We start from the raw sequence: 23,937 nt of genomic DNA on the forward strand, positions 1-23,937 counted from the left end.
CTTCCCTGTCTATGGAGTTTTACTGATGTGTTGATCACGTTTTTGAGCCCAATGTGTCACATACTGTAAAAATAGAATACATATCTAAAGATACTGATAATATCAGAAGTAAGAAAATGCAGCATGCTCCTTTTTGCCAATTGGAGAAGCTATGATAACGAAATGGCTATATCGTAAAGTAATTTCAAGCCCAAATTGCCTCCATGCTCTATCAAAACTGTGGGGAAATATGATGCATTTCCAAAGCTTCTAGAACATGTTCAAGAGACATTTACACACAATGATTACCTACAAACCTTACCATTAAAACAATATAGCTTCTTAAAACAATGGAAGCGAAACGTTAATTACTTTTTCTGTATCAAATTATACATCTCTTTCGTAGTGATAATAGTTGGGAAACTACAAAGTACAATCCACCCTAGGGTAGTTAATTATTACACCATATGAAAATCATCTGAAACTCTCTTTACCACTTAGGCTGGGCTAACTAATCTAGACCATATTTGGATTTGAAAAAAAATTATTATTGTACATATCAGCCTCCAAACTCTCTTACCACTCGGTTGGGTTTGGCAATGAAGGCTTCTTTACAGGTGGAACATATTTACATTCTTTTGACATGGTCATGCCTATAGCTCCAATGCCAATCGGTTAAGAAGAAGTGTCCTCAAGGTCATTGGTACAATGAGAAATTAGATCATAATTTATTGATGCTAACTGTGAGAGATTCTGCAAATTAGAATCCAGGTTGAGAAGTAGCCAAATTGAGAAGCATCTTCTGACACTGTTTATAAATCTTCAAAGAAATTATACCTTATACGAAAAATTCGTGAAACTACTTTTTCTGTATGGATTGTGAAAATCAGCCAGATCTTCACATTCATCATCCTGTCCATAGAAAATGTCCACAATATACCAGATTTCATATATTTCTACAAGGTTAACGTTATCATTAAATATACAGCCTCAAAAATCATACCTCTTCATGTAGTCTTAACCCCCCTTCAGAGTCTGCACTCTCGATACTTCCACATGATGAGTAACATCGATGGCACACATTAAAATATTGTGAATTTACCTCATCATGCATGGATCTTGAGCTGAAATAGCTGGTATCGTCAATAGCTTCGGGACTGGGAACAAATGCTGCCTACAATTTTGACACAGCAGTTTAGTTTGCATTTCATGTTTGAAGGACAGAATGATTCCTTAAAAGGATGATACGAAACTCTATTACATACTTTTTGCATTGCCAGAGTCTCCCAGTTTATATCCTGAAAGAAAGGATGTGACTTTACCTGTACCAATAATTCATAAAAATCAAAAGTAGTTTCAGAACTCAAATTACTTCAAGATGGCTCAACCTTGCACAGGAAGTAGTGACGTTAAAGCTCAAAGCATTAATAATGAGCCCGAAGGATCAATCAACAAATTATAATAAGAATTTTTGCACACCATTATTTGGGTTGCCCAGCCACAAAAGAGACATTTTTCTTGGAAGAAATATCACTAGATAAACACAGAAAAAAGTCTAGAGGAGAACCAATATAAAGACTGGTAAAAACAAAAAGGCTGCCTTGCCACTCTATGCTGTAACATTATTCTATTTTATATAATCCATTCATGATTTGAATGGAACCTCATTTAGCATGTGCATTTTAGTGTCATTTAAAAAATAAAAATGTTGATTCTCTTTGAAAGTAACTGACTTCATTCTACACATCCCATGCATAAAACCAATAATAAAGAATGCTTTATTATGAAACCAAGAGAACACTGTAAAATGGAGGCATTGATGCAGAATGACTGTAGTGGTATCTCACCCATCCGATGTTATTTGAGAGAGAAAATATGATATATCATAAAAAAACTGTAAAAGAAAAATTACCTCCAGTGCTCCTTGTGATCCAAGTCGCTCATCTGGAGTTTGAATCAACAGCCTACAGTATCACACCAGTATCTTTAAGGTATACCTAGTGAAATAAAATTGATTAAATACACAAGTCATTGCACACTTACATTACTAATATTTTTAACATATGTTTTACAGGAAGGCAATATCTACAGGATGTGGATACAGAAGATGTCAAGGAATTACAAGCTTTCTAATATTCTAAAATGCATGGTTGATATAGCTGGGTATATCTAGGAGAAATTTTATCATAGACAGATTCAGATGCTCAGAACAACTAGGACTGCAGCATGCAAGAGTCTAAGAACTTAGTTTTCCAGTCAGATCTTACACAGTGCAGAAAATTCTTTCTGAAACCAGTTACTGTATTTCAGATGGAAGCTAGTTAGATTTACAAGCTAATAAAGTTTTGAAACTAGTATTAGAAATTAGTTCAGTACTTTATATAATTAGATATATACATAAGGTGATATCTATCCTTTCAAATGAAAAGAAAGCCTAAAGAAAACCTATGAATCAAGGGAAGATTTTTTCTAACACTGATCCAGATTGCAGAGAAAATATGGTAATGACTATTAGCGAATGGTAACTGCTATAAACTGAAAAAGATGTAAAACTAACAGAGAGAACTCTACAATATAGATCAATACTAGAACTCCGGGAAATCTAAAACAGTATCTGGGAAACCTAGAACATAGTTAGCTCGGAAACCATAAAATGCAGTGGTTTGTTAGAAACAAAACATTGTAAAACCCTAAAATATAGATGGTTGAAAAATATAAATATGTCTCAGAGGTCACGATCTAGAGCGCTAATACCATGTCAAATTTGGACAACGAAATTGAGACAGAAAATGGACCATAAAGATGGCTGTAAAAGACTGAGATATATAACAGGCCAACACAATAAACAGATGAAAACATAAAGCCCCTTTAAAGAAAAAGATGCAGATATAGACAGATAATATTGAAGGATGTTTAGACCACCCAGCTAAGCAGTTAGGCAGCAAGTGGAGGATGGTCAGAATGTCCATTGGATACAGGAAACTGAAACAAGTAGTTGAGCACCAAGGAACCACAAAATTATTCCACATATGTCTGTTTGAACCTCAGACAAAGCATTCTATGAACAAACACATTATCTGAACCTAATTTGGCATTTTCTATTTAACTTAGAAAGAAGACCAGAGTTATTGGCAATTGCCCCAAAGGTCAATCTTATCTTCTCCCTTGAGAAAAGGTATTCCAATGAACACCTGAAATAGCACATATGTTTTGGAATCCATAATATGAAGATATTGGAAAAAGATCCAATGAGGTGTCTTCATAGGAACATGTGTTGAGATGAAATCATACTGCATACAGTGGAATTTTCTTGAAGGAAATTTTACACCCCCATAATATATGTGCATAACCCTATTATTTGTTCATTATATTTATCAAAATCTAGCACATTTATTCCCTGTTGTTTCAATGAAATGTTTGAAGTCGTCATTCTCATTACATACTTATCTATCAAATCTCTAGCTTCATCAGACATCTCTGCAAGTGACGGCCATAATATCTTCCGGTTCAGAATGTTGTCAAAAATAATCTGAAAACATCATAAAAAAGGAATCAGAAAAAAGTGGTCATGTAGGATTAATTTTAAATAGTAGTAACATGATAAGGCATTTAAATACCTCGCAATGCTCCGCATTAAAAGGTGGTATACCCGTTAAGCATTCAAAAAGAATGATTCCAACAGACCACCAATCGGCAGCATGACCTGCTTAGAGAATGAAAATCTTTGAGCAAAATTATCTTGCTGACATGCAACCTTTAGCAGAAGCTAAGTACCTCAGAATGTAAAATTTGAGTACCATGCTCTCTTCCTAGTAAAATTTCAGGTGCAAGATAATCAGGTGTTCCAACTGCAGATTGTTTGTTCACTATCATGTTTGGTTGTGAATCATCAGAATAACTTTCCTCAAGCCTCAGATTTCCAAGGACGTCAATTAATGCAGAATGATTAGAGAAGTTATCTGTGCTGTTGATCAAGCCAAATTTTGAAAGTCCGAAATCGGTCAACTGATAGAAATCATAAACAGTACTATTAGATGAGCAGTTATTGCCTCTATACTGCATCCATACACAATTTTTTGTATCAAATAGATTCGCAGTAGAGAGCTGAAGCCTGAATCTAAGCACTGTCAATGGGTACGTCGCAAACAAGTGTGAATTGATAAAGATATTCCTGAGCTTAGAAGAAGACTGATTGAAGATGAATCTCTAGCAAATTTCGAAATATATAAATAAAAATCGGTGATGGCAGACAGATAAAGGTAAACTGAGAAAGTATACAGGTGGCATGCATTCACTATTCAATGCATATGAGCACTTTCACCACTATGTCTCACATACATTAATAGACCATAGAATTGCCAACATCCAACTGGGACACATTCAACACTTTATTCTGGAGCTTAAATGCCTTATCACAGATATTGTTCATTTTCTTATCAATAGCAAGAATCCATCAAAACCGGATACCAAGATAATAAAACAATAATTAGGTTACCTTTATGTGTCCATCATTTGCAATAAGAATATTGTCTGGTTTCAAATCACGATGCACAACACCTATTGAGTGCAAGTATTCTAATGCTAAAACCTACAGATGTAAGAACACCATCTGAATCTTAGTACAAGTTCCTGTATTGTGAAGTAAATAAATCAAAAAGCATCTTGAAGAAACGAGTAAAAAACTGTTCTATGCACGCAACTTACAAGTTCAGCAATGTACGTACGAGTAATGTTCTCATCAAGACAGCCCATAGTTTTCAAAAGAGAGAATAGATCACCACCATTCAAGTATTCCATGACTAAATAAAGATTCTCTCTGCAAGTAAATGAGTAGAAAAAGCGGACCTGAAATAATCATAAATCTGTTTACATTATGCACATTCCTCGGAACAAAAGCAAACCTATTCAGTGTTAATTACATGCTACAAAATCAAGAGTATTCACCATATTACTTATGTCGTGCACAGTGCTGGACTAAATGAATAGTGTAGGTAATCATTTGAGGCATTACAACCCTTAATGTTTTTATGCAAACAACCAATTTTTTGTATAAGTAGAATAATTATTCCATCAGAACCTAAACACATGACAAACAGAGAGTGATTATGAGCACACAGTCATTATGAAATCTTATCGTGCATAACACTGCTACTCCTAGCAGTATGAGAATGTACAATTCATGAATGCATGCCAAAGAGAATGAATGTCTTACCACGAATGGATTGCAAACTGTGATGAGAATGTCTCGCTCAGCCAGGATGTTCTCAACTGCATTCTTTCTTATCATGTCTGCTTTCCTAAGCACCTACACCCACAGACTGAACATCATAAAAAATTCACCACTTTTAATTTTTTGTATGCATCGCAAGATGCAAAAACAAATACAACAAGAGAAACCACAGTATGTCTGATCATGCTCAAAACCAAGTATTCTATGGCCACAGCAGCTTTATACAACAAGAATTATGCTTTCTCTAATTTTTGAAAAATGATGGCATCATGTTAGTCAGTCACAGCAATAATGTGCTCCTATATATTGCTAGTAATGTCCACATCTCCTTTCTTGCAGATGCACACAAAACATTCAGAGCATTTGAAGATATTAAGGCTTCCTCATGCAACTCAATCTTATTCTTGCATCAAACGTTGTCCAGCCTTCCATCAAGTATTGTCCAGTCTTGCATCAAGTTTTCATGTGTGAACATTGCATTGATCATGCAAGTAATTGCATTTTAGTATTGAACTTTGAAGGCTTAAAATCAAGTTTAATCTGGCACAGTGATTGAGCTCATGAGCAAAAGATGCAACGACCTAAATCAACAATCATCAATGCCCAGGAGCCATGGCCCTACTACACAATGAAAACTGCCAATAGCCTCTCAAATGAGCTCCTCATTCATACTAATTCCAAACCGTGCTGATGCGAATTTCGTGTCTCCTTTGGGCTACTTGTAATATTAGTAATAATAGACAGTACACAATACCTCTACTATATTTTTTTATCATTAGCTTCTGTAGTGCCTTGGTAGTTTCTTGGGCTAGCCTGGCAGATAATATTGGAATCAAATGAGCCTCTCAGAAAGTCCTTTCGATCTGTAGGAGGGCAGAATCTTTTGAAGGCAACATTTTCAGTCTATGTAAGTTCAGAATCATAAGTGCTCAGCTAACAAAATTCTCTGGTACCTTATATTTAATTATATTTATTTTGGTTTGTTGTTCTCAAGGACAAGACGGCATTTTAAGATGCAATCTCCTGACCCATGTTATGAGCCAATAAAAACATTTTTTTAGTTTTCAAGACAATTTAAAACCTGAATACTTGCCCAAACCTGAGATAGCCAATACACTAACTATAAAAATATGATTAGTAGCTTATATTTGATGTATTCGTTTTGCTTCCAAAACATATAGTGTGCTTACCTTTATGGCAAAGAGATCCCCAGTTGTTTTTTTTCTAGCTAGAAACACCTTCCCAAAAGCACCTTGACTGATTGGCTTCAGTATCTCGAAACTATTTATAGTGGTGCGATCGTTATATAATGCACGTGATGATGTAGAATTAGTGTTATCAATAACATTCTCTAAGGTTGCAGCATCAAAGAAGTTAGCTTTTGTACATGATGTTTCATGGTATTTCGCTTTATAGGCAAGAGCACACTTTTCCCTGCATCATGAATATAAACAAATAACCACTTGAACTATTATAAAAGCTTTCATAAACTGAAACCACGACTCATGGCTCCTCATACCCTAGAAGCCCTTTTATACGTTTTCCAAATACACCTAGAGCAAGGGCATGGTTTTTGCAGCTAGACAAGACATTTTGCAAATCCTGTATGCAAGCATGAAAGTAATCCCACGCCCCCTCATCAAGAGGATTCTTATCTGCACAACATCTTGCAATGCCAGCAAGATTGCGTATCTGCAAAATAACAAGGGAAAAAGGTAATGATCCAGTGAACAGCCATAGATAACTTTCTAGAAGTTAAGGGAAAGGGTAATGTAGATTTTCAATAGTTGAAATCAAAGAGATAGAAATTTCAGAAATCAAGAGAATTAATGCTACTGTAGACTTCCAAATTTTCTTGAAATCGAGGAAGAACATAAATCAGGGGTTGAGAATGGTGAGGGAAGCAATTAGGAAGATGAGTGCAAGCCAATAGGATGATGAGTACAAGTCATTGGCCATTCCTTCCAGAAAAGAGGATGTTGCAAAAATATACTATCACAAATTTATTCAAGCATTAAAAACATTCTTTGACTAGGCAAATGCTACAATGATTGTGTTCGGTCTCCAAGCTGGAAATGCACTTTTCTGGAAACTATGTATACTGGAGATAAAAATTGGGGAGAAGTAGCCTTACAGAAAACAAAGAAAGGCCAGATATCATCATTATGTACGTTTCTAAGAACAGGATACTCTTGTCTTACAAATTAAGCACCTGTAACTGAGTGATATGAGTGAGAAAAGCTATGGTATCTATACTCACATTTCCATGCCCAGAAGTGGGTTAAGTTTAAAGATTGACATTCATTCACAATAATAATATTAATTACAAGGACCAATGCATTGAGTTTCCATCACTTCTACAGAGCGTGATGAGAAGACTCAGCTACAAAGTAATCTAGTGCCATGATAAAGAAAGGGATAATGGGTATGTCACAATACAGAACCTCGGCTGGACGTTAAAGTTCACATGATGCTATGACATCTGTACACAAGTAGGTATAGATTAAATGAAGCAACAGACTAAGTTTCCATCACTTCTCTGGAGAGTGATGAGCATCCTCAGCATAAGTTAAAAAAGAAAGAAAGGAAGATATATTAACATCTATTAGAGGCTGATTTATGGTATTCTAGGTTTCCTAACAATCCTACAGAAAGGTACATTGGGTATATCCCACAGAAGAACCTCACGGCCGGGTGCTAAGGATAGATTTTCTCTAAAGTGCAGTTATGTCACCATGAAAAATAATTTCAACATATGCATTGGTTGTACCATATGAGATGCTATTCACCTGCTGGGCATTCTCTGACTCAATGTACATGCTGTATTCTGCCCAATGTAGATCAAAGTGACTACACTTTAGGGTTTTAAGGGGAGAATGAGGAGGCATACTACCAGCTGAAGGAGATGCAAGGGTAAAATTAGATTTTACATCTATGACTTTATTGTATGAATCATTTTTTCTTGGCGACGAATTATTAGAGACATCATTAAGATTCCACTTGAGTATTTTGAGAAAATCTGGCTCATCTCCAACTTCAGGTATACTTTCCAGAACATCAGCCATGTTAATAAGACATTCATCTAAACTTGATCCATTATCTGCACATGCATTAGCAAGTGCACATAGCATAGAATGTGCTTCCAAATGAGAAGTTTGAATACCCTCGTCACATATCCTGCAAATAAACTGCTCTAGCACATTACAAGTGTTCTTATTTACTTCATCCTTGCACACTGACATGATCTGATTCTTAATGCCAGAACCAGAACTTGATTTTGAAGGATCTAAGTTCATTGTTTCAGTTAGTAAATCTTTTCTGTTATGGTTTTCAGATGCATCACTTTTCAGCTTCTTTTCCCTTTCCGACCATGCCCCCTCAAAGGACGGAACCCCCCTCAAATAGCGCTGGATTTTTTCCAAAGATGGCCCATCTTGTGATCCAGCTTCCTTATGAAATTGAAGTAATCGTGTGCACCGAGTAAGTATGAAAAGCATTCGAGTGTGAAGCTGCTTCAATGTGCCCATTGGAAGATCATGACGCTTCTCATCTAAATCCTTTACAATATCTTCACAGTGCTTCTGGAAATCACATGCTTGCATATTAACACAGTAACGAGCCAGAACCAAAAGATCCTCCATCTTCTCTTCCCAACATTTAGCTGAATGATCCAAGGTATCCATGATATCTAAAATATCTGCAGCAAATGCTGCAAGATCTATGTCAATCTCCTTTTTTGCTATATAAAATTTCTCCTGCAAAGATTCCATCAAGTCCTGCAAAGGGGGTAGGGATATATTATTAAAACTAGTGCTAAAGCGAAATTACATTTGATTCAGAAGTAGGTAAAATTGATCACCTCCAAATTAGTTTCACTGCTTGGACGCAATAATTCCTGGAAATGATCACCCTTTAATACAAGCTCATGTGAATAACTTTTTACATTTTTTGGGAGCTTTGGCCTCTTGATATTATCTGTTGCTTGTGATTTTGATTTGTTTGATTCATTATGTTCAGATTCTTTAGACAAAACCTGTGAAACAAATTACAAAATAATATTTCAGAAATACATCAAGAAAACATCATGTGTTGTAAAACCAACCATATGAATTTACCTTTGCATCAAGATCATCGCTATAATCAGACTCCAATGTAGGTGCAATGTAAAATGAAATCCTATCTTCAAGATGATCGTCAGGGTAGAAAACCAATGCATAAAAAGTTAGAACAAAACCAGAATATTCTGGACATGCAATTTTTGCAACATAATGGGGAAAGACATTCCATATAGTTGTACACATCAAATGAGATTATGAGAAAATGTATAAATCTGCTCTATTATGAGAAGAACGTCTGCATTTCATCTTACAATATCCGAAAGATCAATAATCAAAACAATTAGAAAGATAAACCAGAATATTCTGGGCATTCTATATTATTGTAGACATCAATCAGACTAAGAGAAGATTTATAAATCTGCTCTATTATGTGAAGAAAGATAAAATCACCAAAATGAAATGAGATCCAAATCATCATCTATATGATCATGATAAACTGTTTAATCATGATGTTCTACGGAAACGAGCATACAAATTCATTACCACATCAAAAACCATGGTGGTAATCACTCTACAATGCTAAGTGAGATTTCATTAGCCTCAAGATGCTTCCCAGAGAAGAAAACAAAGAGAAAATTACAAAGAATGAAAGTTCTATTAATGTCCACTGGAGACTGAAGTCAGCCTATGAAACAGACTGTCTAAAGATTTATTGTTTGCTGTTCCCATTAGAAGAACAAAAAGATGCAAGATATGGATCATTAATCTGGGATTATAAAGCACTTTATTTATTTAGCAACTGTTCAGTTTTAATCGTAGAGGCTGCTCAAAAGTTGTTTCGAACAATTTCAGGCTGACATGTCTAGACTGGAAGAATAGAACAAGAGATATCAGTTATATTGAAGAAAAATGCTATAAATTAGCAGCGGTGGAGGGTAGAAACAGACCGGTTGTGCATTGGATACATAGGGAAGCTCATTAAGTTTCTGTCTACAAGCACATGAAGAGGATAGAAGAGGTTTTGGACAAGATGGCTTACTTATCTTCATACACATATACATTCCTTTAAAATCACCATCACATTTTAATTTGTCAGTGTATTCTTGACATTGAGTTATTAATTTATGTCTTGGTTTCTAAGATCTGGGTCACAATATATATGGATCAAAAGATGGGATCGATTTCATAAATCAATACAGTGCATCTTCTTCATCTTCAGGCCACTATGTTGTTAATCCATGTTCCTACAGTGACGAGAGAAGTATCTGGGATTTGACAAGTAAATTGTTACATAAATAGATGGAGATGTAGCCATGTGGCGGAATATAGCGAATAAATTACTCTCAAGACAAATTGATTGTAGAAGATAATGATAAAGCTTCAACGGAGTCAAGTTATATTCGTATCATGGTCAAAAAATATGGAAAATGGGTACTCCCAAATTGATAAATCATGCATTTCATGTTATATGAACATGGTTTCCTATGATTCTTTTAGATCATAATTTTGAAGTCTTATCTTTAATAGCAGTCATTAGCTGTTTCTCTTACCTCACAAGACTATAAGTTTGGATCTAGTAAGAGAAAATGGAAAATCCAGTCCTGACCTTGTGAGAAAAATTAAAACCCCTATGTTAAACCACCTCACACCCACATGGTCATTTGGCACCGATGAGCCCTTACGGGCGAAACTAGTTTGCTCATGACCATATGCCCATGTAGTTTCTTTTCCCATCTTAATGATAATTAGTAATAGCTTTGCTCTCTCTCTCTCTCTCTCTCTCTCTCTCTCTCTCTCTCTCTCTCTCTCTCTCTCTCTCTCTCTCTCTCTCGTAGCCATGCACCAATGACACAACATTCGCACGATCGACAAAAACTCTTGATCTTAGCACAATGTTCATATCCGCTTCACGTTTTTCACTCTATACATCAATCTTTGAGGGTTTGAACAATTTGCTAGTCAACAACAGTAACAACACTTCATAGAGTATTAAGTTCACTAACTCAAAATTTTGCCTGATTAGACATACCATATAAAAACCCAGTGCTGATGATTTCACCTTTCAAAAAAATTCTACTAACTGTGTTAGCTATACCCCAATTCAAAAAGTTGTGATGATGATGGTACCTTGGCAACTATTTTCAAGGAATTGCTTCCTCTCACTTGGAAGTTCTCCTGAAGGTTGACGTACATCACAGTAAGGTAAGAATGTACGTTGTGTCTGCTCACACCCTTCCGCAGGATGGATATGTTCCTGCTTTTCCTTGCTGTTATCGCAGTGAGAACCATCAAAAGCTTCTCTTTCATCATCAAAACTAGAAATATTTTTCTCTACTTGAAAACCAGGGTAAGGTATATTACAAAATCCATCTTCAGAAAATGTTGTTGCTTTGCGAGTCCTTATTGGATTGAGACCAAGACACAAATTCAAGCTAGTTTCATCTATCACTGACAACTCCCCTTCTTCTATGCTAGCAGAAGTAAAGATATGAGTCTTGCTGCAGATACTAGAATACTTTTCAATCTCATTGGATTGGTTTTGATGGCTATCTCTTTTATGTGAACACCCCTGATGGCTTGAATTTTGTCGATTTTGGTGTTCCATCTGGTGAATCCGAAAGGCTTTCACTCTCTTTTATCCTAAAATTGGATGGATGAATTTTACGGAAAAATGTTGAAGTTTTACCATCTTCTGTGATGCTAAGAATTGAAGGATGAAGTTCACAACTGTCTTCTACACTGCTGAGAATTGAAGGATGAATTTCTCGAAAAAGTGTTTTAAGTGATAATGTCTTATGCACAGCTAACAACTGAAGGAAAAATTTATAAAGAAACAAAATGTTATCCTTCTACTTTCTTGTTGTACTTCTAACAATTTAGGAATGGGTATAAGCAAAAATGTTGAGCGTGTTTTCACTTTCTTTTATACACCTTCATCGTGTGTGGAAGCCACCTTTTTGTCTATATTTGAGCTGATTGTGCCTGCGTGCAGAGAGCTTCTGTGCACATGGCCATGGAAACTGATTGAGCTCAGAGCAAAAGCTTCAAAGTTTTGAATCTTTTATTGAGCGTCTTAATTATTACTTCGGACATTAATAATGAGAAAGAAAAAGAGATGATGCAGAGGAAGAGGAAGAAGATGATAATGATGATGATGATTAAACGTAAGTTTCAAAAGCGATGGCGAGGAAGATGGTGATGATGATGAAGACAAAACGAAAACTTCAGCCAGAACAAGGAGATGCGGCGTTTCTTTATTACTTCTGACGCTCATACAGCGATGGCGAGGAAGAATAAGACGATAATGATGATTACGATGAAACGAAAACTGCTGCGAGAATAAGACGATAATGATGATGATGAAGACAAAACGAAAACTTCAGCCAGAATAAGGCTGATGCTTCGTTTTCTTTTTACTTCTGATGCTCCTACACTGATGGCGGCGAGGAGGAGGAGGAGGAGGAGGAGGAAGAAGAAGAAGAAGAAGAAGAAGAAGAAGAAGGAAGCGATAGTGACGAATCGAAAGCTTCTGCGAGAACAAAGGAGATGCGCCGTTCCTTTTCCTTTTTTTATCTTGCGATGTTCATACAGAGATGGCGAGGAGCAGGAGGGAGAAGAAGAAGAAGAAGAAGAAGAAGAAGGCGATGGCGATGGCGATGGCAATGGCGATGGCAGGTGGAAGGTTCTGCGACGGCATCTAAAAAGAATTGAATCGAAGGAACCATAGGTCCAAACGGCGGACGGCGATGGCGATGGCGATGGCAGGTGGAAGGTGGAAGGTTCTGCGACGGCATCTAAAAAGAATTGAATCGAAGAAGCCATTGGTCCAAACAGGCGATGGCGATGGCGATGGCGATGTCTCAGAGAATGTATGTATGTTATGTATGTATGAGTGTATGTATGTATGTATGTATGTGGAGGGCAAATGACATGGAAGCTTCTAGAGAATTTGGAGAGGAGAAGGAAAACAAAAGAGAGAAGAAACTTGCATTGTTTTTTTTCGAAGCACAATATGGAAGAGAGAGAGAGAGAGCTGGAGACCCGAACACGAACACGGACACGGACACTGACAATCCATGCAAGGGGGCGGGTGCCTTTTGAGAGTAGAATTATAAGAGTATCGTATGTCTGCTCGACTGGTAAGAGAGAGAGGGCTGGAGACCCGGACACAAACACGGGCACCGACACCGACACCGACAATCCATGCAAGGGGGTGGGCGCCTTTTGAGAGTAGAAGTATAAGAGTATCATATGCCTACCGACTGCTAAGAGTTTTACTAGTTATTTTAAGCAAAAATATAAGAAATCGTAGATCAACGAAAAAGGAATCCGGCGATACCCAGAGATGGACATGAACCTCCTGGATGTCCCATACCATTGCGTGTATGTAATTGATGTGAGCCATACATTGGTTTCCACGAGGATTGCATGTGCTTAGCCAACAAAGTGGCATAGCCCACTCTGACATAGTCTCGACGTAAGTCAAGCCTCGTTGATTAAGAAGGCAGATAAGGTAGCCTTCTTATATAGGTAGAAACCACCTAGCCCCTAGTATGTTCGCATACTTTGACTACTTCATGTTCATCATAAGAGGGAAAATATGGGAATTACATGGATTTCATGGGATCATTTCGGTGATTCTACGATTTTGAAATTGGAGATGCATTATGATGTCTTGTAGATTTCCGTTTACTATATGAGATATGTGTTGACAATATCAAACCGTAGGAATATATGATGCAACATTTTATTGAGAAGAAAGATTGGTGTGTGGGAGGGAGTATGGAGATTTGGGCATCGTGGTGACAATGGTTGAACAGAAGCATTCCTCTTCAAGTTCAATAGGCGTTAAATAGGTGGCAAGATCTTGGCTAGAGGCTTTTGTTGTATTTTTGAATGAACATTATCAAATAGTTGAGATCGATGTAATTCATAATAAAAGGAGTTACTAGCTCATTCTCAATTGTTACATTGGCAGGGAAACAAAATTGAGATCTAGTTCAATTGGTTTAGGGTTTAGGGTTTCCTTTAGGTTCATCCCTAAGAGGCAAGAGTTCGTCCCTTCTACGTGGAGATATTTATAAAAAAAAAGACAAGTTTTGTCTTCATGTTACTTGATGTTTGGACAATGAAAACCTTAATTTACCCTAGAGCCATGGATGGAGTATTTATGATATTTTACTTACATGATTTTCCCAATTTAAGATACCCTTTTGTTATGATCTTCTATTTGTTTACTCAAATTTTCACCTTTTACAATAGCCCTTTTGATGAGATTATATTTTGTTTACATGATTCTCCACTTTTATGTTTACCTTATTTATGATACTTTACTCACTCCATTTTCCTCTCTTGTGCACTCAACTTTACATTGTTGTGCCCAATCGGCCTCGAAAAAGTGATCAGATGTGTCTCTAGATTGAGCATATATACCATGAAATCAATATCCCTTATTTTCTCCTATTACAACAGAAAACCCAATGTAGTCAAACTCATATGCTTTTGCTCTCTTTCAATGCTCAATTGTCGCATTCACCAGAAATAATGAAAACCCAATGTCATTTGGGGAAATGAAGAAAATTGGGAGATAGATATCTTCAAGTTTATGAGATTCTTGATGAATCGTACGTATACTTTTTTTCATGAAAAATACAAGCACTTTTGAAGAGATGAAAAAAAGGAGAATTTCATGAAGCGCTTTGATAATTTCACGCACTATCTTTTGATTTTTCCAAATGGCAATCTAAACTCCATGGAATCAACAATGCTTTGTATACTCAAAAGGGCCCCCATGCATATTCAACCACAAATCCTTATTTGTGTTTCATTTCTTTTTTGCTTCTATCCCCTCTACAACAGTCATTGGAAAATCTCATTCATCAACAATGCGTATCAATATTGTGAAAATGTCCAAAATAGCAACACGTATATGGAAGACATTCGTCCATTGCACAAAGATGGAAATGTGATCCAACTTTTTACATCATGGGGGATCACAATGATAAGGGAAAGCATTTTTCCACTGCATGAAAATGGGAATATCATTAAAGTTCATATAGTCGGGGACAATGATAGTCAAGCTTACTTTTCAAAGAAAACCATTAGGGCCAATCATATGCAAACACCAATGATGCATATGTAATCACACCAATGATGCATATGTAATCTCTTTCTCTCTCTGCATTTCTTATCTTTTGCAACGATTTTAGTCCATTACTTCATTTATTAAGCTTTCAAATCAAGTCCTAAAAGGCAATAAGTTTAGGATCTCAATCGAAAGTCATCTGTTAACATAATTATTGCAAAAATCAAATAGAATTCGTAACCCATACTAGTCTTTCCTTGCATTTTTCTAGCAAAACTAAATAATCTTGTCTGGTTTTGATCTTGGTAAGCAAATCTTATTGAATGGTTCCCAATCTTAAGGTTTTGATCTTGGTATGCAAATCTTATTGAATGGCTACCAATCTTAAACTCAAACAATAGTCAAATCTACAAAGAGAAGCCAATGAAAAAATGATACTCATGTTCCAAGTCGTTCTTATGAACATGAGCAGTTTTTTTCTACATGATAACGACCTATACATTTGACTATCAAGGCTTGACAATACCACGGCATATATTAGCTTCATACACAAACTTGAACAAATTTCTTAAAAGATGGATCTTCATGTTGTCACACTGCTTGGGGTGTTCCTACAAGTTCTATATGGAAAGAATCTTAAAGAGGCTGAAAGTAAAAAGCAACCTGCGAATCTAATACAGTCGTTTTCCACGTAAAAGTAACCTAATATCCATCACATCACGAATGTTTTGTGAATGCACAAGTCCGCAATTTATATGCACTACAGATTAATGTTAAAAATCGGAAACCAACATGTTAGGGTATGGTAAATTAACCTCCACACAATCCCTTGGATGTCAAACTAGGAAGGCTTTCACACTCTTTTACAACCAGAAAAGTAAATGACAGGATACAACTATGATGGATGCATATAGTATCATATGCCTTGATGAATTGAGAGGAGGATTTACGACTCATATCGTAAATTCAGCCGGCCTAACAATTAACAACTTCTAATCATTTCTGCTGATGTAGTTTTTTGGCATCGGGCTGTGGAACCAAACAGTTGTTATTCTTATTATTAACTCACAATTTTCCTGAGTAGATATGATACAAGAATAAGAAGCATAGTTCACACACCGCGCCAATTCAGAGTGATGTAGCATTTTCATCTAGATTCTTGCTACAAATAAATGATTTTTTGAGCAAGAACTCGGGCAAACTCTTTGCATCCACACCTATCTATCTATGTTTTTTTATGATTAGATAACAAGTCGAAAACCTTGTTCTAGAAATATATCGGTTCAGCATTAAGAATCGGTACATTTGTTCCTCTTAGAACAAAAGTGCAGAGCATTCCTACGCTCCCTTTTTCATCACCAAGGTCCCGTACATGTCCTCCTTAAAGAAGACGAAGAAGAAGTAGATGTAGAGATTCGACCCCCGGCCTTCACCACCAACGGTGTTTGGGCGATTATCTAGTATATATAAACAAAAAAAACATTTGTTACAATACTTGAGCATGCACGTTTAGTATCATTTGGTTGAGAATATACACTAACAAGACTTCTGAGTTGCCAAAGTTTAGATGGATGAACAAAAAGCACATGTTCAGTTTGACGGCTGATAAGCAGAAACCTATAGATTTTTATATAAAGGAAAGCAAAACAAGTTTCGCAGAAACACAAACAAACAATCTTCAAGATTTGGGTAACTCTGTGAGTGTCACCTGAACTTGGCATGGAAAAAATGTTATGAACTTGGCAACAACATCATCAATGACCAAGGAACCAATACCATAAAGACACTGAAATGATAAGGGTTTCTATAGAAATATCATGGAATATCATGAGGGAACACTACATCATATATGCCACCACTCCAAAGAAATGACTGACAAAAGAAAAATGCACACATGGGACTCCAAACAAAGAATCAATCTACCCAAAAGCAACACGAAACACACCAATATTTTCTTCATCCTGCTACAAAGGCAAGCATCTCAGCTCAACAGGAAGATGGATTGGAGGTCAGAGATTTAGTTAAACCCAATAAAATGAACTTAAAAATGCATACAGTCATAAGGTACCCTTTCCTTCCTCTTTGTGTTAAAAAATATATCATATAGGGAGGCATATAATTCGTTACACACCTGTTTTTTTCTTCGGTCTGCTTCTTCCTGCTATAGAGAGAAGAAAATTTAAGTAAGATGGGGATGACTGAAGGGAAGAACTCGTGCTTCATTATGCATTAATTTTCACAAGTACTTGTGCAGTTGGTGTATAATGTAAGAGAGAACTGTTAGATCATGTTTGTATGCATTCATGTATTTCTATGCTGGAATGCATAAAACTTTTTACTACACAAACTGGTAGTGCAACTTCACATTTTATTGGACTTGAATATGCTTTGATTCTATTGTTATCAAAATATATTCACCTCTATACTTCTTGTTGTAATTTATTCGCACTACATGGTTTTAAAAGGTCAATTTAGAGCTATGTTTGCAAATTAAGTGGCAAAAGCAAAATGTGGTGCTTTTTTTCATTATTATGACCAATCAAGCCAAAAGGTCTTGTGGACTTTTTGCCTTGTTGATAATGATTTATAGGAAAAACACAAAAACCATTTATATTATAAGTACCTGCTTCTGCAAAAGTTTCATATTTTCTTCCTTTAAATGAGAAACTTCAGCCTCTAGCTCCATTGTGTAAGCCTGTTCAACAAGCAAACCGTATGTATATATATACACAAAGACAACTAGTATACAGAAAGAATTTTCTATTCTTTCATTATGTTTTTCACTTCGTCACAATTCAGAAAATACTGTATCATACCAAATCAACCAAGATATTCAATTAGCTTTTTTTATTAAACTATGATGACAGCATTCATGGGCCTGTAAAGAGTCTCACCTGCCACTTTGAATAAGGTCACATTCCAAAGGAATGGGGACATATATATATATATACACACACATATATATAAGGGAGCACCCACAATGTTGAAGCTTTTACTAAATCTATGAGACAAATCATGAATACAAAATCGAGTAGCTTCCAGTTATCCATACCCAGACGGACACACGAATTATTAATATTCATTATAGACCGACTACGATCCATGAGACTGGGCTAAGTCCATCGCAAGGATCAAACTTGGGTTCTCTCAAAATTATAGCTTCAATGCTATGGTGTGAACCACAAAGACAACAGCCAGAGATGGAGATAAGATGTTTTATCATCCACGAGGAGGCCAATTTTGACCTATGGGATCAAATCAACATATAATCTTGTACGTGTCTCCTTCCTAAGAAAGGGGCTTACTACTCTGAAGAAAAACTCTCTATACGAAAATACTGCACGCAAATATGTGTTCACCCTTTTTGGTGGACGTTTGAGTATGACACATTATCATGCCTCTTATAACAAGTCATCATATCTCTCACGAATTACCTTATACACTGAGCATGTGATAAGTAAGTGATTCATCCTCCACTGGATTTTCATTGCATACCTTGCATATCTTCATATTGGGTGATGATGCCATGATGCTGCCTATACACCTAACTTGTGTGTGTGAGTTCGATGAAGTGTTAAGGCTCTCTGAGAACCAGGCTCACGGCGGTAGTGAGATGCGATTGGATACGTTCTAGCATTTTACCTTGTATTGGGGCCAATATTGGAGGTTAATATTTGCAATGTAAATTTCCAATTTTGATATTTTAGCATCTTGCCACTTCATCCTTACTAGTTCTCGTAATCTATCCTCGATGATCACATGCTTCATAGAATCAACCGAGAGAGAGAGAGAGAGAGAGAGAGAGATCCAGGCATGGATGCACTCAAGGAGCTGCTATAAGTTCATGATCAAAGCATCATATTCTGTTACACCAGTCTGGGAGGGGAGGTCCAAGTGTTTTGCGATCTTCTCTTGTCATTAATTGAATATCTGTTCACCACTCCATTCTCTTCCTGTGCTCTTCTCTTGAATTGCAGAGTGTGATCATTCTCATTAACATTTCATCATAGTCTAGAGACAGGTTACGGATGCACTCAAGGACCTGGCATAAGCTCATGAAGAGCGCATCACATATTATTACACAAGTGTTGGAGACCCAAGTGTTTTGCTACCTTCTCTTCTCATTGATTTGTCTTTTCACCACTCTATTCTCTTCCTGTGTTCATTTCCTGTATTGTAGAGTGTGATCATTCTCGGTAACATGGCATCATAGTCTAGGGATAGGTTATATTCAATATATGAAAGAAAAGAACAGTTCCACACAAGTGGAATGGCTGGATGCTTCCGATGATCATGGAGAATGAGAGCTATCTTCTCTTCTCATTAATTGATTATCTGTCCCCCACTCTATTATCTTCTGTGCTCATCTCCTGTATTATGGAGTGTGATCACAAGTGATTTGCTATCTTCTCTTCTCATTAATTGACTATCTGTTCACTATTCTATTCTCATCCTCTGTTCATCTCCTGTATTGCAGAGTGTGATCACTCTGATTAACATGGCATCATAGTCTAGAGATAAGTTTGATTCAATGTGGGAAAGAAAACAGCAGTCCTGCACAAGTGGAATTGTTGGAGGCTTCCAATGATTATGAAGAATGAGAGCTGAACTAGAGCTACAGCATGATCCACGGAAGGCAAGATACCAGTATCTTGCATCAAACAAAGGCAGGGTATTGGTTAGAAGAAGAGGCAGCATTAGAATAGTTTCCATCAACTCAGTGTGGAAATGAATTGAGTTAGTCAAGAGTCCTGTCAATGAGCAGAGAAATGACATCCACTTGCACATCAAAATCAAGTCATGCTAGAGGTCATCACAAATGAGATTCGGGCTAGATAGGAACGACTTAAATTACAAAGCTGAGAGAGCAAAAGAATGTTGGTAGATTCAGAAAAAGTTCTAACATCTTCATAAAACATGCAACAAATACTGAATTCAAAGTAGTTCACTGCAGAGTAGATAAAGTATCACAATTCAAGAAAGCTTCCTTTCAAGTTATTCCAATCAGTCTACATGGGGAGCATGAAACACAAGGAGGGGATCCCATTGATGGAATTACTGTCAGATGGTAGAACATATGTCCATCACAATCCTTCGATGATCACTTAAGGGGGGGAAGTGCCATGAGGGTCATCATAATGAGTTTGAGTAAGGGGGTCACTGGATCAAATGAAAAGCCTTTAGTGAAGCAAAAGGGTGAATTGAGCTTGATTGTGAACTTAAATGTGATGGAGCAGACTGTGGATAGACATGTACCCTGTGGAAGAAGGTATTGAGCAGCTCTCTTAAGTGTAGGGAATCTTTTGCAAAATCCCAACAGTGATATGTTGATTCAAAACGAAGTAGATTAAAACAGGTCTGCCCCACTGGTTTTGGACCAAAATACAGATCTCGTTGTTGAACTGTTGGAATGAAATATGATTTATCGCACACTATGAAGATGAAGAAGGTAGAGGATATTACATAAAAGTGCTACATTCTAAGCTAGTGTCAGACATTTGAACAATATATGAAAACTACTAATCAACTAGAAAAATTGAAAAACAAATGCTGAATATGTGTCAATGTATCAGAATAAATAAAAATCATAATCAAACATACATCCTACATGTAGCCAATAGTGATGAGAGGAAGCTATAGACTCAACAATCTGAATGATCATCATTCACTATCAATGTCCTTGTAAGCTCGTCATCATTCTCAATATTGAGAACTTTGATGGGCTTTAAATAAACAGCAAAGAAATTTTGAATTTCCATAACCGTCATTTCCCATAGTTGGAAATATAGATTTTCCAGACGAAGGAGAACTAAAAGAACATTCCCCAATATGAGTAAGCCAAGAATAGCTCCATTGGAGCCATCTAAATCTTGAATACACTACATGAAGGTGGTTATTGCTAGACACTAGACACGAACATCCTATGTGGTCATCAAGGTCAACTATCCATCATGTTTGGGACCTGATACTATATTCACAAATTATCATAAAAACTTAACATGAGAACCTTCAACATTCAAAGTGCCACAAACTATCAATATAATCATCTGGCTGTACCCAGTCAGGTGTCAGATGCTGCACTATAGCTAGACCAAGCAAATTTATGGTTGTGATGTTGTGTATAGGAATGATAATTTGGGCTAAGGATTACACTAAGGGGGTGGTGAGAAATAAGCATGAGCACCGCATGCCATTTGCATGCATTGAGTTCACGGATAATAGGGGGGTTAGTCTACCTCTATTATTGTATTTGCAAGCTATCCACTATATAATACCGGAATCCCTGTTTAATTTCAGTCTGTTTAATAATTTAATTACCATAATTGTCATTTTTTGTTCCTCCATCATCTACCACTCCAGAAATTAGGCAGTTCCACTGTGGCACCCACAAATCCATAAATCTACTCAACACAAGATAATTATGGCCTGTACATACTACTAGGTTTATAGTTATAGAAGAACCAGCAACCTTTATGCAAGATCTTCTCTTTCCTGGTTCTCATTTCCACCATTGAAGATTGTGTCCAAGGTACCTATGGAGATTATGTGAGTAGCAATATAATTGCTTCTATCCATGCAGGGTCATAGACAAGTCTAAGATACAAGTGTGAATATTATGACAGTGATCTTCTTTGGTAGACTCTATGTCTTCTCTCCTTCTGATTCATTATTCCTGTAGCTTTGCTATTCTAGGACCAAAAGCTATTTAACCTTTGGTTGGATGGAGAAACTATCTCTGGCCTCCCTCTTTGTTGATTCATTAATTTCTTTGTAAATCCTAGAAGCACTTGGGAAACTCATACCAATTAATAAAGAAAAATACCTCAAAACACAAGGGTGAGGGTGTGATTTACCTGCTTCCTTGCTCGAGAGCGAGCCGCAGATTCCCTATTTTTTATCATCCTCCGTTGCCTTCTTTCGATAACTTTCTCTACAGGGGCTTCCGAACACCTTTTTCTGCCATGTCTATTAACCTGTCCATTCGTTGCATAAGTAGGGCTCGAGTCTTCAGTTCTCGGGCTTATTGGAGAAGAAGCTACTCCATATCTCATTCCACTAAGCCACACACCAGTATTTCCTCCAGTACTACTTAACACACCACCCATTGTAGTGGTAGATAATGGTCTTGGAGATGTCTCTAAAACGCCTCCTCCATAGCTAACATCTGAACATTCTTTAGGTTGTTTGTTCATGAATGGCACATTCACATTCATTTGATGATACCCTTGTTGAGCTTGTTGATGGAGTGGTGAGTTTGCCCTGCCATCTGAAGCTTCTTTCGGTTGTTGATGTTGCTGGGAGATGAATGGTACGTTCATATTCAATTGATGGTACCCTTGTTGATGATGTGTTGAGCTTGACCTCCCATCAGAAGCTTCCTTAGACTGTTGATATTGTTGTTGAGTCAGGAATGGAATATTCATTTGATGGTACGCTTGTTGATGATGTGGGGAGCATGCCTTCACATCTGAAGTTTCCTTAGGTTGTGGTGGTTGATGTTGTTGAGCCATGAATGGAACACTAACATTCGTTTGATGATATCCTTGTTGAGCTTGTTGATTATGTGGTGACCTTAATAGAGATTGATCAAGTTGAAAATTAAAGCCTTGTGAAGGTAGGTTGGGTTGAATTGAACCCCCCATCAAATTAGTAATAGTAGATCCAACAAATTGATGTGAAGAAGAAGACGAAGAATCTTCTTCTTCCTTCTTATTCTTCTCATTCTCTGGTTTATGATTCTCTTCTTGTGGAATAGGGGGTTTCTGAACTATTCCAGCTTTAACCAGAAAATCTTCTAAAGTTACCTCTCCCAGCGTGATTTGGCGTGTTTGCAAAGAGGCATTGCTTACACCCTCACCTTCTCTTATCTCCGGTTGAATGTTCAGGCTTTTCCATACTTCTTCGACTGTTCTAGTACTAAGAGTTCTAGGAAGGCAAAGAGAGCCTTGTCTTTGAATAGACAATTGAGAAACAATACCACTATTGTTAGTAACACTACTATTAATAGCACTATTCATACCAGTGGTATTGGGACCTTCGAAAGCCATAGCTGCTTGATTCTCTTCCGCAGTCCATATGTTCCTGAGAAGTTCATCCATGTTCATCGATCCGAACTTCGCACCCGGATCGCCAAGGATGTTCTGAAACTCTTCAAAAGTGAGAGAAAATACCGAATTGTTCTCATTTGTGAGGCCCTGGAAGGCCATTGGGGACCCGAGGTCAAGCTTTTCGCTATGGATATGGTGGGTTTCTCTTCTTCCTCTTCCTCTTCCTCTTCCTCTTCCTCTTCCTCTTCTTCTTCTTCTTCTTTTTTCCTCTTCCTCTTCTTCCTCTTCCTCTTCTTCCTCTTCCTCTTCTTCCTCTTCTTCTCTCTCTCTAATGAAGCTCTGATGAGACTTCTTTTCTCTTCTCTCTCAATCTGATGAAGAAATCTTTCTTCTTTTCTCCCACCTCACAGCCTCTTTTCCCTGATGGGAAGACCTGAAGCTTTTTCTTTTAGGCTATGGAGGTTTCAAGAGCAGGAACAGGGTCACTATTTGTTCCTTGTTTTTGTCTTCTTCTTCGCCTTTCCTGCTCTCGACACG

The 23,937-nt window shown here is 37.0% G+C and overlaps 2 protein-coding genes across 5 annotated transcripts; both read right to left on the reverse strand.

The window, feature by feature from the left end:
* Positions 1-332: 332 nt before the first annotated feature.
* Positions 333-12,347, reverse strand: LOC147855562 (putative serine/threonine protein kinase IREH1). 4 transcript variants are annotated; one of them, XM_087330315.1, is made up of 17 exons: positions 11,395-12,345; positions 9,325-9,389; positions 9,069-9,242; positions 7,999-8,985; positions 6,729-6,901; positions 6,400-6,643; positions 5,192-5,284; positions 4,684-4,824; positions 4,475-4,567; positions 3,777-3,984; positions 3,597-3,682; positions 3,423-3,508; positions 1,892-1,943; positions 1,245-1,301; positions 983-1,153; positions 817-891; positions 333-732 (listed from the first exon to the last, which is right to left on the reverse strand). In XM_087330315.1, exons 1-17 carry the CDS (start codon positions 11,870-11,872, stop codon positions 655-657), a joined length of 3,261 nt encoding a protein of 1,086 aa, XP_087186441.1. In that variant the 5' UTR covers positions 11,873-12,345; the 3' UTR covers positions 333-654. The 4 variants fall into 4 exon arrangements, 2 of the variants coding, with proteins under 2 accessions (XP_087186441.1, XP_087186442.1); XM_087330316.1 differs by lacking the exon at positions 5,192-5,284; XR_015530806.1 differs by lacking the exons at positions 333-732; positions 817-891; positions 983-1,153 and having other exon boundaries at positions 1,249-1,301; positions 1,892-1,976; positions 11,395-12,346.
* A 4,037-nt stretch (positions 12,348-16,384) lies between these two features.
* LOC147855563 (ABSCISIC ACID-INSENSITIVE 5-like protein 4) lies at positions 16,385-23,828 on the reverse strand. The gene is made up of 4 exons (XM_087330047.1): positions 22,207-23,828; positions 17,976-18,047; positions 17,484-17,513; positions 16,385-16,809 (listed from the first exon to the last, which is right to left on the reverse strand). The coding sequence occupies exons 1-4, from the start codon at positions 23,557-23,559 to the stop codon at positions 16,708-16,710; spliced, it is 1,557 nt and encodes a 518-aa protein (XP_087186173.1). The 5' UTR covers positions 23,560-23,828; the 3' UTR covers positions 16,385-16,707.
* Between the last annotated feature and the right edge of the window lie 109 nt (positions 23,829-23,937).

The sequence above is a fragment of the Azolla caroliniana genome, unplaced genomic scaffold (genome assembly GCF_043228905.1).
Source record: "Azolla caroliniana isolate FFs.n. ecotype wild unplaced genomic scaffold, voAzoCaro1.0.p SCAF_14, whole genome shotgun sequence".
NCBI classification, from domain to species: domain Eukaryota; kingdom Viridiplantae; phylum Streptophyta; class Polypodiopsida; order Salviniales; family Salviniaceae; genus Azolla; species Azolla caroliniana.

Excerpts from the sequence above, each read along its gene's own strand:
- LOC147855563 (XM_087330047.1), bottom strand. The coding sequence starts at position 23,559 with ATGGCCTTCCAGGGCCTCACAAATGAGAACAATTCGGTATTTTCTCTC. Across the intron at positions 18,048-22,206 it reads GCTCTCGAGCAAGGAAGCAG|GCTTACACAATGGAGCTAGA; the intron begins GTAAATCACACC and ends CTTGTTGAACAG. Across the intron at positions 16,810-17,483 it reads CAGACCGAAGAAAAAAACAG|ATAATCGCCCAAACACCGTT; the intron begins GTGTGTAACGAA and ends TATATATACTAG.
- LOC147855562 (XM_087330315.1), bottom strand. The coding sequence starts at position 11,872 with ATGGAACACCAAAATCGACAAAATTCAAGCCATCAGGGGTGTTCACAT. Across the intron at positions 3,985-4,474 it reads CAAATGATGGACACATAAAG|TTGACCGATTTCGGACTTTC; the intron begins GTAACCTAATTA and ends GATTTCTATCAG. Across the intron at positions 3,683-3,776 it reads TTTACTAGGAAGAGAGCATG|GTCATGCTGCCGATTGGTGG; the intron begins GTACTCAAATTT and ends TTCTCTAAGCAG.